Source organism: Anabas testudineus, chromosome 12 (genome assembly GCF_900324465.2).
Source record: "Anabas testudineus chromosome 12, fAnaTes1.2, whole genome shotgun sequence".
Lineage (NCBI taxonomy): Eukaryota > Metazoa > Chordata > Actinopteri > Anabantiformes > Anabantidae > Anabas > Anabas testudineus.
In genome coordinates, this window is record NC_046621.1 from 3992705 (window position 1) to 4006328 (window position 13624).

The following is a 13624-nucleotide window of genomic DNA, read 5'->3' on the forward strand; positions in this document are numbered from 1 at the left end:
TCATATTACCCACAAACATTAAAGTAAAAACAAAATAAAAACACAGTATATATGCTACACACTTATAACTACAGTATAATTGCAACAACTGCACTTTAAATGATCATCATCGTCATTATAATCATGAGTGATTGCAGAGCATGACCATTTATTTTGGTCCTTTCAAACACACAAGACAATTTTTAAATACTGCTACTGCACTTTTAATTAGAACATCAGGTTGAATTTAAACACCAATATTATCACCAGAAAGTCTGAAAGCTTCACATTCCCGTTCACGTTGAGCTCATCTCTGAAATTATAAGGCATTAAAAGTATAAATGAAAGCCTCTATTTCAGGTAGATTTAATCAAATCCTATTGGTGCTAACTGGTAAAGGCAAGCTCATCAGTCAAAAATAGCTGAGTGAAGTGTTGATATGGGGACTGGCGACACCTTCTGGGGAGTTTTAGACTGAGCACAGGTAAAGAAAGAGGAACGACAACAGAGTAAATACAAGTAAATATTAGAAAACATCCAATTGTTTCAAGTACTTCCCATTTATTGTCCTTGCACACATTGATATTGACATTGATAAATACAAAATATACATAAGTAAGCAGCATTAAAAGAGTTAAAAATGCTACAGACGAGATCATTTTTAATGACTGGATAGAAAAAGAAGTGTCACTGTTTCATTGTTTCACGAGTTAGACTCCATCCACATTTGTGTCTTACGGCCTCAGTTGTCCGTCAGCAGGGATCTACAACGTGCTCAAGAACTCTTTCACCTGAAAAAACAAACAAACAGGGAAGCTGTTATCAAGACCAGTGAATACCAACATTAGTGAGAATAACATATTACATGTTTCTTTATTTTGTAAAAAGAAAACTGAAAAACACGGGTTTGTGTCCTTTCTACAAAAAACTGTGTGAGCTACTGAGTTTACTTCTTCCTATTGACATTTCACTGGGAGTGAACATCTGAAAAAGTGCCTGTGTTTACCGTCAAACATCAAACTGCTACATAAGCAACTCCTCAGGCCTCATTCCCACCACTGAAACAAGAATGTGTGTGTGTGTGTGTTTGTCTCAGTATCAGAAAGATCAGACTCCAGAGGAACTTTAACCTGCCTCCAAAATAGCTTCACTTTAGTCTGATTCTTCTTAAAACAGGATGTTAAAGCTTTCATAATGTGTGCAATTCTGTTAATTCTAGTGCAGCATCGCGTCTTATATAAATGCACCCATCAGTAGCTCAGACAACAATTTAATTTGCACTTGAATAAGAACTTAAATAGTCCTGTTGGGCCGTTAGGATCATGGAGACAACGCGGCAAGATTTAGACGTCACTCACTTTCTCAATCATGTCGGCGTTCTTGAGATCATTCCCCTTAAAGTCTTCGTTCACGTCTATGGTCAAGACTGGAACATCACCGAGATACTCAAACTCCATCCTGTATGCCAGACATGGAAAGGGCCACACAGTTAGTGATGTAACAAGTCGGAAACAGGAAGCTGCACCAGTTTTCCATGATTTATGAAGCTATAATATGCAACTTAAGCTAGAGTGATATTATGAGACCCAAAATAAATTCAGTCTGACCCCAGCAACTCCCTCTCCCTGCTCTGCTGTGCTCTTCTACCATCTGCTCTGCTCCACCATGCTCTTCACAGCCTTCAAATTCTATTAAATAAGAAACTGCAAAACCTATCAGTCAAACAGATATAATATAATATATCATTATAATTCTCTGATTAGTTAGAAAAGAGAGAATCACTCAAAAACATTTACAAGCAAGCACATCAGTACAGCTGCTGGATCTGTCCTAAATACAATAAGATTTAGAAAATATTTCTAAAAAAAGAAATAAAAAAAGAAAAAGTTAGACAACTTATCTGCAGCCTCATCCACTTCTTAAACACATTCATGTGGCTGCAGATCACATGGATCAGAAACTGTTTGTCTCTTAGTTGTCCTCAGGTCATTTCATGAATGGGGTCTTTTTTTAGTAGCACCCAAAGTTAGTCAGATAGCTATCAGAGTGTGACAAAACATTCAGCAGACACTCATTTTCATAAACATTATCTGCCCTCACAGAAATGCACAATATGTGGTGCAAACATGTTGTTTATGTCTGTGCTCTCTGCGTGTGTCTCGCTCACTTCATGGTCTTGTGCTGCAGCCAGCTCTCGTGCTTGAAGTGGAGCTTCTCCAGATACTCCAGGGGGATGTCTTGTTCTTCTTGTCTCCCTCTCAGGTGCAACCTCTCTAAACATTTCTACACACACACACACAAACACAGGAAGGAAGTTATTGTCTTTGTACATTGTCATTTTCATTTTTAAAGGTCAATATTGAAAACCTCTGTATTTACCATAGCAAACTCATTCTTTTTAGATGTAATTAATAAAAATAAAAGCCTAATGCAGTACCTCCGGTGAAGCTCTGAGGTAGATGATACCGTCCAGCTCAATGTGCTTGCCAAACTGACTGTGCAGCCAGGCGTGCCAGTCCTGGTACACGGACCATTCAGTCTCATTCAGGCACTCGCCCTCATACAGGTTGGCTGCAAAGATGTACCTGAGACAAGAGGAACACGAGAGGATGCACACAAATAATAAGCTTATATTAAAAAGGGATAAGCTCAGCCCATTAAGTACAAATTGCATTCAGAACTTTTCATAATGTTGATCAATTTACACATTAAATTGCACAATTTAGTACATTTATGAACTACAAGGTCATAAAGTTACTCTGAGAAGACACAGCATTTACAATAAAAATGATAAAAGCTCATTAAAAGGTCAATATTCTACTTGGGTTTTGCAGAATCACATTTGATCATGTGTAAAATATTACATTTCAATTTACCCGAGCTGCTGATGAGGTCTCCAAGTTATATTATTATATTATTATATTATTAACTGTCCCAAACCCAAAGACAAATAGTTCACACAACAGTTGCTGCATCAACTATTTTTTACATTAACTATTCTCACAGTGATGAATTATCCTCGTTAAGCCAGTTTTAACTATGTGCAAAGAGATTTTCACACTTTCGTGATCTCTAATTAACATAAACTATCATCTAAATTCACCAACACGGCTGTTTTAAATTTAATTTTTGGCTTTCTCACTGGTACCTGTCACTGTAGATGGAGCGCTCGAAGAACTGCACAGGATTCTCGGCCTCTCGCAGCTTCCCACTGGCTGACCTCATCTGAGCACGCACCCTGCTGATGCAGGCGTAGCTCTGAAAAGTGTAGGACCACCTCTCCGGTTTCTCGTACATCATCTGCAATACGTTCCCCCCACTCCTCTGAGATGTGGTCAGCTCCTAGGACATTAGGGGTATCGTGAATTTGAAACTGTACATCTTCCATTTGGGATCAATGAATCAGTTGATATTACAGCTTCATCAGAGTCAGTGATACATTTATTGACAAGGTTTTGTTTTTGTGACGTGTTGTGGTTTTACATGCAAATCACAATGGGCAAAAAAACACAATAGAGTCATAAATAACAATGAAAGATATGGAGTTAGACTTCGTACATAGAAAAGTGTCAAACTGAATCCATGTGAACTTATTCTTCATATCGAAACTCATAATTCTAATGTATTACTATAAATGAAATTGTACATATTGCATATTTTGTTTTTATTTGCAGTTTTATGAAAATTGTTGCTAACTTTTGGAGTTTGATCAAATATTTGTTGCAGCTTACAGCCTGTGTGATACAAGTGTTTGTATTTTTATTATTATTTTTTTGAAGGCAACAAACTGTAAGAAATGACAACATCCAAAATCCCTTTTCTAGAAGTCCCTTGGGTCATTATTGGTCAGATAAAGTAAAAGTTCATGTAATTGAAGTTATTCTAGTGAGCAGTGTTGAACTGTAATACACGACAGTTAAATTACAACTGGGTAAGAAAAACAGAAATAGATTATTGTCTGATTCTTAATTATTATCTACAATTCCTATTATTTAAAAATGATAAATTATATTATAAAACTTAATTTAAATATCAAACTGATGATTTTCTTTAAAAAAAAAACATAAAATAATTTACTATTTGTATTAATCATATGCAGATTATACTAATTTATTATAAAAAGCTTCATAATGCTGCCTCAAACACATGAGGACACAGCCTGGTGCAGCAATAGTTCCTCTATATAGACGTGTTGAGCCACTGACGCTGAATGACAGGTCACAGCTACGTGCCCGATGATGACATATCCAAAGTGGGACCATCTGTTCCTCTGGGTGTGTGCTGCTGGTGGTAGTGGTGTAATAGTGACTAGTGCAGTGCACCAGTATATAGACAGATAGCAGCTGCAATCTAAATACAGAGGAAGACTCTCCAAGTTAGGTTAAAGTGGATCAGTGCCGGTGTCATGTTCCTCTCACTTATTTTATCTAAATTATCTTAAATCAAACATTTTTACCTTAAACTGGCGACACGACAGGTGTTTTATATTTTGAGATGATTATTTAAAAGTGTGAGTACCTCGAAGTCACTTCCATTTGTTTGGACATTGCACCACCTGGCGATCGGCTCCGGCACCACCTCCCAGTCTGCGCTCTCCTGCTCCAAAAGGCGCACAAAGGTGGATTTGCCCGCCGCTAAACGCACAAGATGCACAAACTCAAATGAGTCATGTCACACTAAAAATGCAGCAATTTACACTTTGTGCATGTGAATTATTGATTATTAACTAGAGGCAGGAGCAGCTACTGGTGTTCTGGCCATTGGCGCAATTTTTTGAAATGACCCACAATAAATAATCACTGTCTGAAGACATCCACGGAAATGACCACACTAAACTAGTCTGGTGTGACATCAGCAAACATTAGAAGGTGTTTGCTGATGGTTTGAGCCAGGTTGTAATGTGAGATGTGGTTTTTGAGAAACGCGCGCTGCACTCACCGATGTTTCCCTCGATCGAAATGCGCTTGATCCTTTTCTCCATGGAGTCGTTCAGTGAATCGTTCATCGACTCCGGACACGGCCTCTTAGGAACAACTGGCATTTTCCAACAGGTAAATACTGTCCTGTTATTCTTATCTTTAACGAAAAAGGATGTTGCAGCTGCTGCCTGCAGGCTCCTTGTTGTTGGTTTCGAGTTTGGCGCTCAGTGATCAGGAAGGGGAGGTGGATGCGTCTCCGCCCAGGAAGCAGCAGCTGCTCCTCGGAGAGGCTCCAGCTGAGCTGAGCTTATCTTAAAACGAACCATCGGACCATTTCCTCAAATAAAATACTGCCTAATACACTTCCTAAAGCCCAGTACCCAGTAAAAGTAAGCTTAAGCAAAAGTAAACAGCAATAATATGCACTTAATTTATTTGAAGTAATGGTACTAGTATGTGATGCGTAATACCTTTACTGAATATACTAAAGTTATATAGTTGACTAATTGTACTTGATATAAATATACAATTAAAGCACATTCAATTAATTTAAAATGTATTTCCATGTTTTTTAAAACAGAAATCACAATAAGTTATATATTTTAAAAGTCGCATTACAACTATAACAATATAACAACTAATTTGCTGTAATTCATTGAAGATATATGAATTACTACTTAAGTAATGTTATAATTAATATATTTTGGAAAATGTTTTAGTGTTGTGTCAAAAGTAGAACTTCCTTTAACTACCAACTCCAAAATTTAGAAATACTCTACTACAAGTAAATATTATTAAAGTCGAATTACAAAAGTACTAGTAACAAAACATTTAAGCAGGACCTGAAAATTGCATTTTGTTTAAGTGCCTGTAGTACTGTGTACTGTAACACATACTTTATAATACTTCTATCATCATCTGAGAAGTAACTGTATATAACTACGACATATAATGAAGAATAAATAGTTAAATAGTTAAAACACAGGATCCATTCAAAGAGTCAAGACCAACTTTATTTGCCTTGTAAACAGCAGAAATCAATTCAGTAGCACTGAAAAACCCTACCAAGCCATTATTTACAAACATGTCATTAATTATTACAGTCGAGGAGGAAAAACTGTAGGCAACAGGCTGAGTGACGGGCATTTCATAAGGATGAGATGCTTTCAGGATGACTGCTTTTCTAGCACATTTTCAGATATCTGATGAGCAGTAACATTCATAATAGTTAGCTAAGGAAGTGGGAAAATAAAGATACGCAACAATTAAACCAAACAAATAAACACAATTTTTAATATTCAAATATCCAAACTGGGTGAAAGGAAAAGCAGCCTCTAAAAAAGAGTCGATGCATTCTTTTAACCAAAGCTATCGATCCATGCTTGCAGGAACTGTTTTAAGACGTGTCTGTCCTGCAGTATTTACACATGTGCATCGGCGCATTACACCACTCGGACATATTTCAAATAGAAAGATATATAAAATGTTCATGTCACTGTTTCTTAAACCAAACCTGAATAAGAAGCAATTCTATTTTAATCATACACCAGAACTGAAGCACTATAAAGTTAAATTAACATCGGATATAAAGTATGGATGAGCCAACTGAAAAGTCTTTTAGTGTCGTGTCAATTATTGCATAGTAAACTACACTTTGAGTTTGGGGTGGGGTGCATGCATCTGCTGTTTGCAGCACAGCAACAAACAACTCCGAACATACAAAAGCATTAAGAAATCCCACTTGTGCCTTATAGTAGATTTCAGAGTAGGTTAAGCGATTCAACATTCATTTGGGGAAATACGAGGGAGGAAACAAACTATGATACACAGAAGCTGCATCATGTGACGTATCACATGATAAGGCTTCTCACAAAGCACGGTCTATGCAGTATAAACATTCAGGCAAGAAGGGTCAGGAAAACTGTTCAAAGTGCTTTATGGCTAGTGAGATATAGGATGCAGCAAGATCCAATTTTAAACACCTCAATTTCTACTTTTGTGGACAGGTACCTACAGTACAAGGTCAATTTTGCTAGAATTTGTTTCTACTTAAAGTATTAGGGGGAAAAAAACTAGTATAGAAGAACATGTTACTAAAAAATGCTAAAAGTTTAGTTCATTTTGAGTCCCTGCTACAACATGACAACAAACTAGCCTCACTTCTACGTCCTTCAACACATTCATTTATCAGAAGCTGCACAAAACACTGGGCCAAGAGACCTTCTAACTAAATAAAGATAATCTTGGTGAATAGCAACGTTTTAAAGATAAAATAATTGTAACCAACTTGAAGTACAAATGCGTAGAAAAGGAGTGTGATGAAGGGATTTAGAGCCGTAGAGACTCAAAGGGAGGTGCGGTGGAAAATCAAACGTGTCAGTGGTATAAAGTCTTATCTTCGTACAGTTCTCACTGCTGATATAGGGCAATTATGAGCCATGCTAGGCACTTAGGATTATTTTGTAGTGACATATGTGGGCTATTATAGACATGAACAATAGTAGCCTGAAATCCAGCTCCTTCTATGTAAGAAAATAACTAAATACTGCTGTTAAATTAGCTTCAAGTCTCGCCATACACCAACAAGTCCTCCCTATTATAATACAGCAAGTTGACTTATTATTCTACCCTGGGGGTGAGTGAGAAATAGGATCCAAGAGAGTGGATATGCCTTGTGTTGCCATAAATTCAAGTGACAAAAATGTGCAGTCTAATAGAAAACTAATAAACATATGTCTACTCTATCCTAACTGGAAGCTGTGACTCAACACTGGGGATTTTTCCATATAGCTAAAACCATTTACTCTGATATCTGAATATGTGGTTTGTTCAATTAAGTGTGTAATCCCTGATAGCATTAGTCCTGGTGCCTTAAACCTATTAAGACCCTTCCTTCTTCCTGGCGTTATTAAAACATTTCCCCAAATGGAAATATAGTATATACTGCATACATACAGCCAGGGTGGGGTGGGTATCTGTGCAAAAACTAGAGGACCAATAAAATTAGTATTACATTGCTGTTTATCTATCCTTAGTCGTCAGCTTTTCAATCAGCTCCTGTAGTGGGACCAGCTCTTTCCTATCAATGAGGTTGAACTCCTGAAAAAGACACAGAAGAGGGAGCAAACACTGTCAGACATCTAATATACAGCAAAACCTAAATGAAAAAAGCACAAAAGGTGATACTGAAAGGTGAGATTTTTTTTACCTGAACAAAAAAGATGAAGTGTTTGAACGATGTGTTGAGGTGGGCTTCTTCTTGCAGCTGCATGACAGAGTCAAAGTGCTGGTGGTAGATGTGAGCATAGACCCGGAACAGGCGCTTCAGAATGGTCTTTGCCACGGACATAAAGTTTCGCTTAAAGGGGACGCCTTCAGAACAAGAGGGCAAGAAAGGAAAGCTGTTCACATCATTCAGATCAACAACAGGACAATATGTACCGTCTATATTACCACTATTAGGTTAAGATAATGGCTTGATGGAAACTATGAAGAGGGATCCTGAAGAGTTTTGGTTTCAAATTGCCAAAATATGCTTCATATTACCGACTGTGCTCATTTTATGTTTTAGGAGGAGTCACTGATTGCTGCTTTATTCATTTTTTATCTTGCCATTACTGCCTGCCAGCTTAACAAGCTCAGTATAACTAAGGCTGTTACATTACAGTCTGTTCTCATTCCCTGCAAATATCTTCACAGGCAGGACACAACAGGAATTGAGGGAAATGTAAACAGTCGTGAGTGCAACACAGAATTACATCATGGTGACAGAGTCTTCCTGCTGAATACAGAGCTCTACCTACCAACCCAACATCAATGATTCAAAAGAAACAGGTGACTGACAGGACATGCAGCTCTTGATTAAAGCTACCACCTGGGGAGGACACGTACATGACCCACTTAACTTGGTTATTTGGACACTAGAATCAATGACTCCAGGGCTAATAATAAGTTGGTGTTGGTTTTTGTCCTGGTCAAATATTTTAAAAGGTACCCTGTGGAGTTTTTGATCACCAACATCACTTTGGAGCATTGTTTCTCTGAGCGTTTTCCCGTTTTATTTGGCATAGAAGACCAGTAAGAGATACAACTGTGCCTGATATTCAAAATAGCAAACTGGAAATATTTATGAGACTTTGCTGCCGTACTTCACAAATGGACAAACTGTGACTTTGCAGTTTGAACAAAATGATATGCATAAATTAAAGCTTTAATTTTAAATTTGTCGGCTTGATGACAAAATAATCGACACGCACCTAAAACCTGTACATACTGTACTTTAGAGCTCAGCACTAATAGATATAAGACAGCAAAGCATCAAAACTCACCGATCTTTGAAGGGAAAAGTGTTTCATCATCGAGCTGGTCTTGCACCCAGGTCATAAGATAATCAATATACTTGGGAGCAGAGCATTTGATAGGCTTCTTGATGTTGGTACCATCAGCCCAATGGTACTCATATCTACAAGAAATATAAATGACAAACATTATATTTTGAAAATATTAATGAATTCTCTCATTTAGTGTACAACAAAATTGCATTTCTGATTTAATTCCATTGCCCCATTAGCAAAAAACTGTTGGCATCAAACACATCTCACATTGGGCTGGTTTCATGAAGTTACTGTAGACCTACAGTATTACACTTACTTAGGACCAGCTGACATGACTGGACAGCTTTCCTCTGTGCAAAAGTCTGTGATCGTGCCATACAGCATGTTAATCTGGTTGAAGAAATCCACAGCTGGAAAAAGAAATGCAAAAACAACATACTCAATATCCAGTATATATATATATATCAGACTAAATACCATGTCTATCAGCACAGATAGCTGGCACCATGCTTCCAAAGGGCCTTTACACTGCCCACTTCACTGCCCAGTCCGAACTGTAGACCAGTACACACTCCAGTTATCTGGCATAAAGTATTTTCACACATTCCCAGGGGCATACAGCCAACTTTGGCTTTCCATCAGTTGGAGTGATCCATTTAAATGGTTGGCAGTTGCTCTATTTTCTAATCTCACAGAGAAAAAAAACATACTGAACAGCTGATGTGGCATATGTTTCGTGTGAGGTCTTGTTTAAGGAGACACCAGCTTGTTTGTGAGGGTTTGTCCACTCCCCTCTTGAGATATTTCGGTCCAAATAGTTGGTATCGATGATGTGGTGAAGATTTTACAGTAAAAATAAATACATAAAACTCCAAATGCACTGTTTGCATGTTGCTTCTCGTGCATAGGCCACTAAACCTATTGCAGCCTGAGATGAGAAGCGACGCTTTCTGATCACCAGTGAGGACACACAGAATTATTAATATACAACACACAAGCAAATGTGAATCACAGGGAAATACCCAACTAATGTCTTTTGAGTGTTAACTTTGAACATTATTAAACTTTTAATTGTCCTTCCAAGCAACTGACTTAAATTTGGATGCTTCATTAAATGACCACAGGTTGAGAGAAGGTTAAAATACAGTATAAATATCTATCTATCTATCTATCTATCCCTTCTGCCATGCTGCCTTGTGTCCTGAGCTGCATGCAAAGAGACAGTAGGGTCACTGGACATTAAAAACACTTAGATGATAAGAATAAATTGCAAGTATTGTTCAGTTGCATACAAAATAAACCCCTCCAGTTTGATTTTTGGATAGGGCCTTTGTTTCATGCAAACCCTCTCTCCACCTCTCCTGTCGCTACCTATTCCAGGAATAAAAATAAAAGAAACTCGAAAAATTAAATAAGCTGGTGCTTGTGAACAGAGATAATTTGAATAGTCATTTAAACCTGGGGCTGGGAGAAGTTGCTACACAGCACTTTTATTCCAACTTCCCTTTATTGTGCATGTTAAAACAACACTGACTCAAACCCTGACATCCTTTCATTTCCACTAAACTGTGTGAAGAATGCAAGCAGTGTAGTTTAACAAATCTAACAAAATAAAATTCTTCTGCAGTGCAGTTAATAAAGCAGGAAAATGTGTGAGGATGCAAAAGAAAATTTAGCTCCTAACGACCAGTCGTTTGTCTTAATTTAGAGCAAAGCAAACAAGGCACTCACATCCCGGACAATAAAGTCTATTTAACATTCACAGTGGTTTTGCCAGCATGAATGCTCATGGCCTTTGGAGGAATTGCCAGGATCTTACACCCTGACAGTTCACTCTCAAATTATTGAGTTTGCAGGAACAGAGCAAACATAGGAATACAACAATAGACAGAGAAAGAAGAGGCTGACAGATACAAGAATAAAAAGGTGTGTTGACGTCAAGTCATTCCTCCATGAAGGTGAACCAAAAAGGGTGTAACAAAGGAGGAGGAAAAAGATAAACATAGTGCTTACTGTTGACTGCGACCCACTCATTTAAGTCTTCACCCTCAGGCAACATGACCGCCATGCGCAGGTTTCCACTTCCCAGTGTAGCCTCTGCATGTTTCAACAGCTCGTATTGATGAGAACCCTCTGGGATATTCTTCTTGGGCTTAAACGTCTTGGATGAGCGGTTTCCACTGTGAGTCACATTTCAAAGAGGAAGACAAACGGTGTGATAACTAATGAGGTAGTCAGACAGGATGACTAATCACGACTTCATGGAGCCCATTAGGTAGGCCAACACAAAAAGTCCCTTTAAAAAGAAGCAAACAACAAAAGTTGAGCTCTACTTGTTTGTAGTTTGTGTGAAAAAATAAAAGTGGGGGTCCAGAACAGTGTCCCTCTGTGTATAATGAGGCCATCTGGAGATCTGCTGTCTCTCTCGCTGCCCCATTAAACAAGAATTTCTGTTAGTCAATCTGTTAGATTGCAAGCTTTAATTACAGAATTACCTTGACAAGACAAAATAATATTATACAAAACACTGACTAAACTTAATGTACAACTTTTATTTTACAATCGTATCCATGATCTTTCCTTTAAGTGAAGTCAAATGTTTTGGACTGTCCTGTCTGATGGATATGATAATACACTTTATGATGATGATGCTCTATGTGTAAGAAATGTTGTCTTTGTTAGTTAAGTTAGCCCATTAAGTTGAGTTTTAAGGGACTCTCAGGCCTATTTACCTAAAAACAGTCACATCCTCACCAGAGGGCGCATTTAGCTTAATGTTTCTCCTCCACCCTCTTATGTCATCACAAACGGGTTTTAAATATCGTTAGAGTAATATTAACAACACTGTCCTCTTCTTTGATCAAATACTGGGTCAGAGATTGATTGGTGACTTCTGTCATATTTGAGCTAGATTTGCCTGTAGCACAAAAAAATGCTCACACCAGCAAATATCCTGGCCAGACTGTGCACGTCTCTCAATTAAATTTAACTTGGGGTCCGTACCCGGTGAGTTAAAGTCTTGAAAGATTACACAATACTAGATTTACTTTTAAATCACTACTAATCTACTAAAGATGTCGACATGCAAATCAAAAAAACAAAAAACAATGAGAATCACACAAGGTGTTCGGATGAGGGTCCAGGAAGTAGTCTTAGCCTGCTAGCTAGCCAAACTAGTTTTGTAGCATCACTGGCATGTTCTAAATACAAAGCTAGCCGTTAAGAACAAAGCAAAACAGGCATTCATCACACAATTTGAATGTAAACTCACAATAAAAAGCTCATGTTTCCTCTGAGAGCCGAAAATAACTCTTGACAAAAAGCTAACAAGCAGAGTGAAGGCAGACCAGACCAAAGGGATTGATTGTCACAACCCTGTCGTGTATCGCTAAAACGTCCTCGATTCTTCTCGGGTTTCCTTAAATGGTCCTTGAAAGAACATCCGACAGAGCAATTACTGTAGTGTAACAGCGATCAGAACACGTTGGTTTGGAAGAAAACGGTCTTTTTTACAGACACACTGATCCACTGGCTGCTGCTCTGTACGCTGAGAGGCAGCAGCGTACTGGATGGAAGACGGACTTCTTCTTCTGACGCTCGAAGCAGATACCAGGCGCATGTCTGTCGTGGCGCCACTGCGTAGCTGACACAAGACAACACTAATCTAGCTAGCTACTATCTATTAGCTATTATTGATCACTACAATCTAGCACTACTTATTTACAGCTACAAAATCTCTAATCTATCTATCTATCTATCTATCTATCTATTATCTATCTAAATCTATATCTATCATCTATCTATCTATTATCTATTTATCTATCTATCTATCTATCTATTTATCTATCTATCTATTTATCTATCTATCTATCCCTCTATCTATCTCTCTATCTATCTATCTCTCTCTCTATTTATCTATCTATCTATCTCTCTATCTATCTCTCTATCGTCATCTATCTCTATCTATCTATTATCTAATCTATCTATTATCTCTATCTCATATCTATCTTGATCTATCTATCTACTATTAGATCTATCTCTCACTATTATCTATTTTCTATTTCTACAGCTCTTCTGCTATCTATCATTCCTATTATCTATCTATCTATCTATTATCTATTATCTATATTTATCTATTTATCTATTGTTATCATCTATCGATTAGGTATCTATCTATCTATCTATCTATCTATCTATCTATCTATCTATCTATCTATCTATCTAAAAGTGCATCTAAAAGTGCATCTCATAATTCCTAACAGACTAACAATGATAACATACTTTATTGGAAATTGAGGTAACATATTCAGATGTTTTGCTTTAAGATGTTACTTCATAGAAAGTCTATCATGTGTGACAAATGAAAATATTTAATTTAGGAACCTAGATACA

At 37.5% G+C, this 13624-nt stretch overlaps 2 protein-coding genes across 3 annotated transcripts; both read right to left on the reverse strand.

The window, feature by feature from the left end:
* Positions 1 to 502: 502 nt before the first annotated feature.
* Positions 503 to 5147, reverse strand: dck (deoxycytidine kinase). 2 transcript variants are annotated; one of them, XM_026353899.1, is made up of 7 exons: positions 4918 to 5147; positions 4498 to 4613; positions 3128 to 3321; positions 2417 to 2564; positions 2147 to 2262; positions 1338 to 1437; positions 503 to 770 (listed from the first exon to the last, which is right to left on the reverse strand). In XM_026353899.1, the coding sequence occupies exons 1-7, from the start codon at positions 5018 to 5020 to the stop codon at positions 744 to 746; spliced, it is 804 nt and encodes a 267-aa protein (XP_026209684.1). In that variant the 5' UTR covers positions 5021 to 5147; the 3' UTR covers positions 503 to 743. The 2 variants fall into 2 exon arrangements, 1 of the variants encoding a protein (XP_026209684.1); XR_003298563.1 differs by lacking the exon at positions 503 to 770 and adding an exon at positions 1587 to 2017 and having other exon boundaries at positions 1334 to 1437.
* A 746-nt stretch (positions 5148 to 5893) lies between these two features.
* Positions 5894 to 12808, reverse strand: LOC113159147 (MOB kinase activator 1B). The gene is made up of 6 exons (XM_026355691.1): positions 12504 to 12808; positions 11246 to 11412; positions 9549 to 9642; positions 9227 to 9360; positions 8107 to 8270; positions 5894 to 7997 (listed from the first exon to the last, which is right to left on the reverse strand). The coding sequence occupies exons 1-6, from the start codon at positions 12515 to 12517 to the stop codon at positions 7920 to 7922; spliced, it is 651 nt and encodes a 216-aa protein (XP_026211476.1). The 5' UTR covers positions 12518 to 12808; the 3' UTR covers positions 5894 to 7919.
* Between the last annotated feature and the right edge of the window lie 816 nt (positions 12809 to 13624).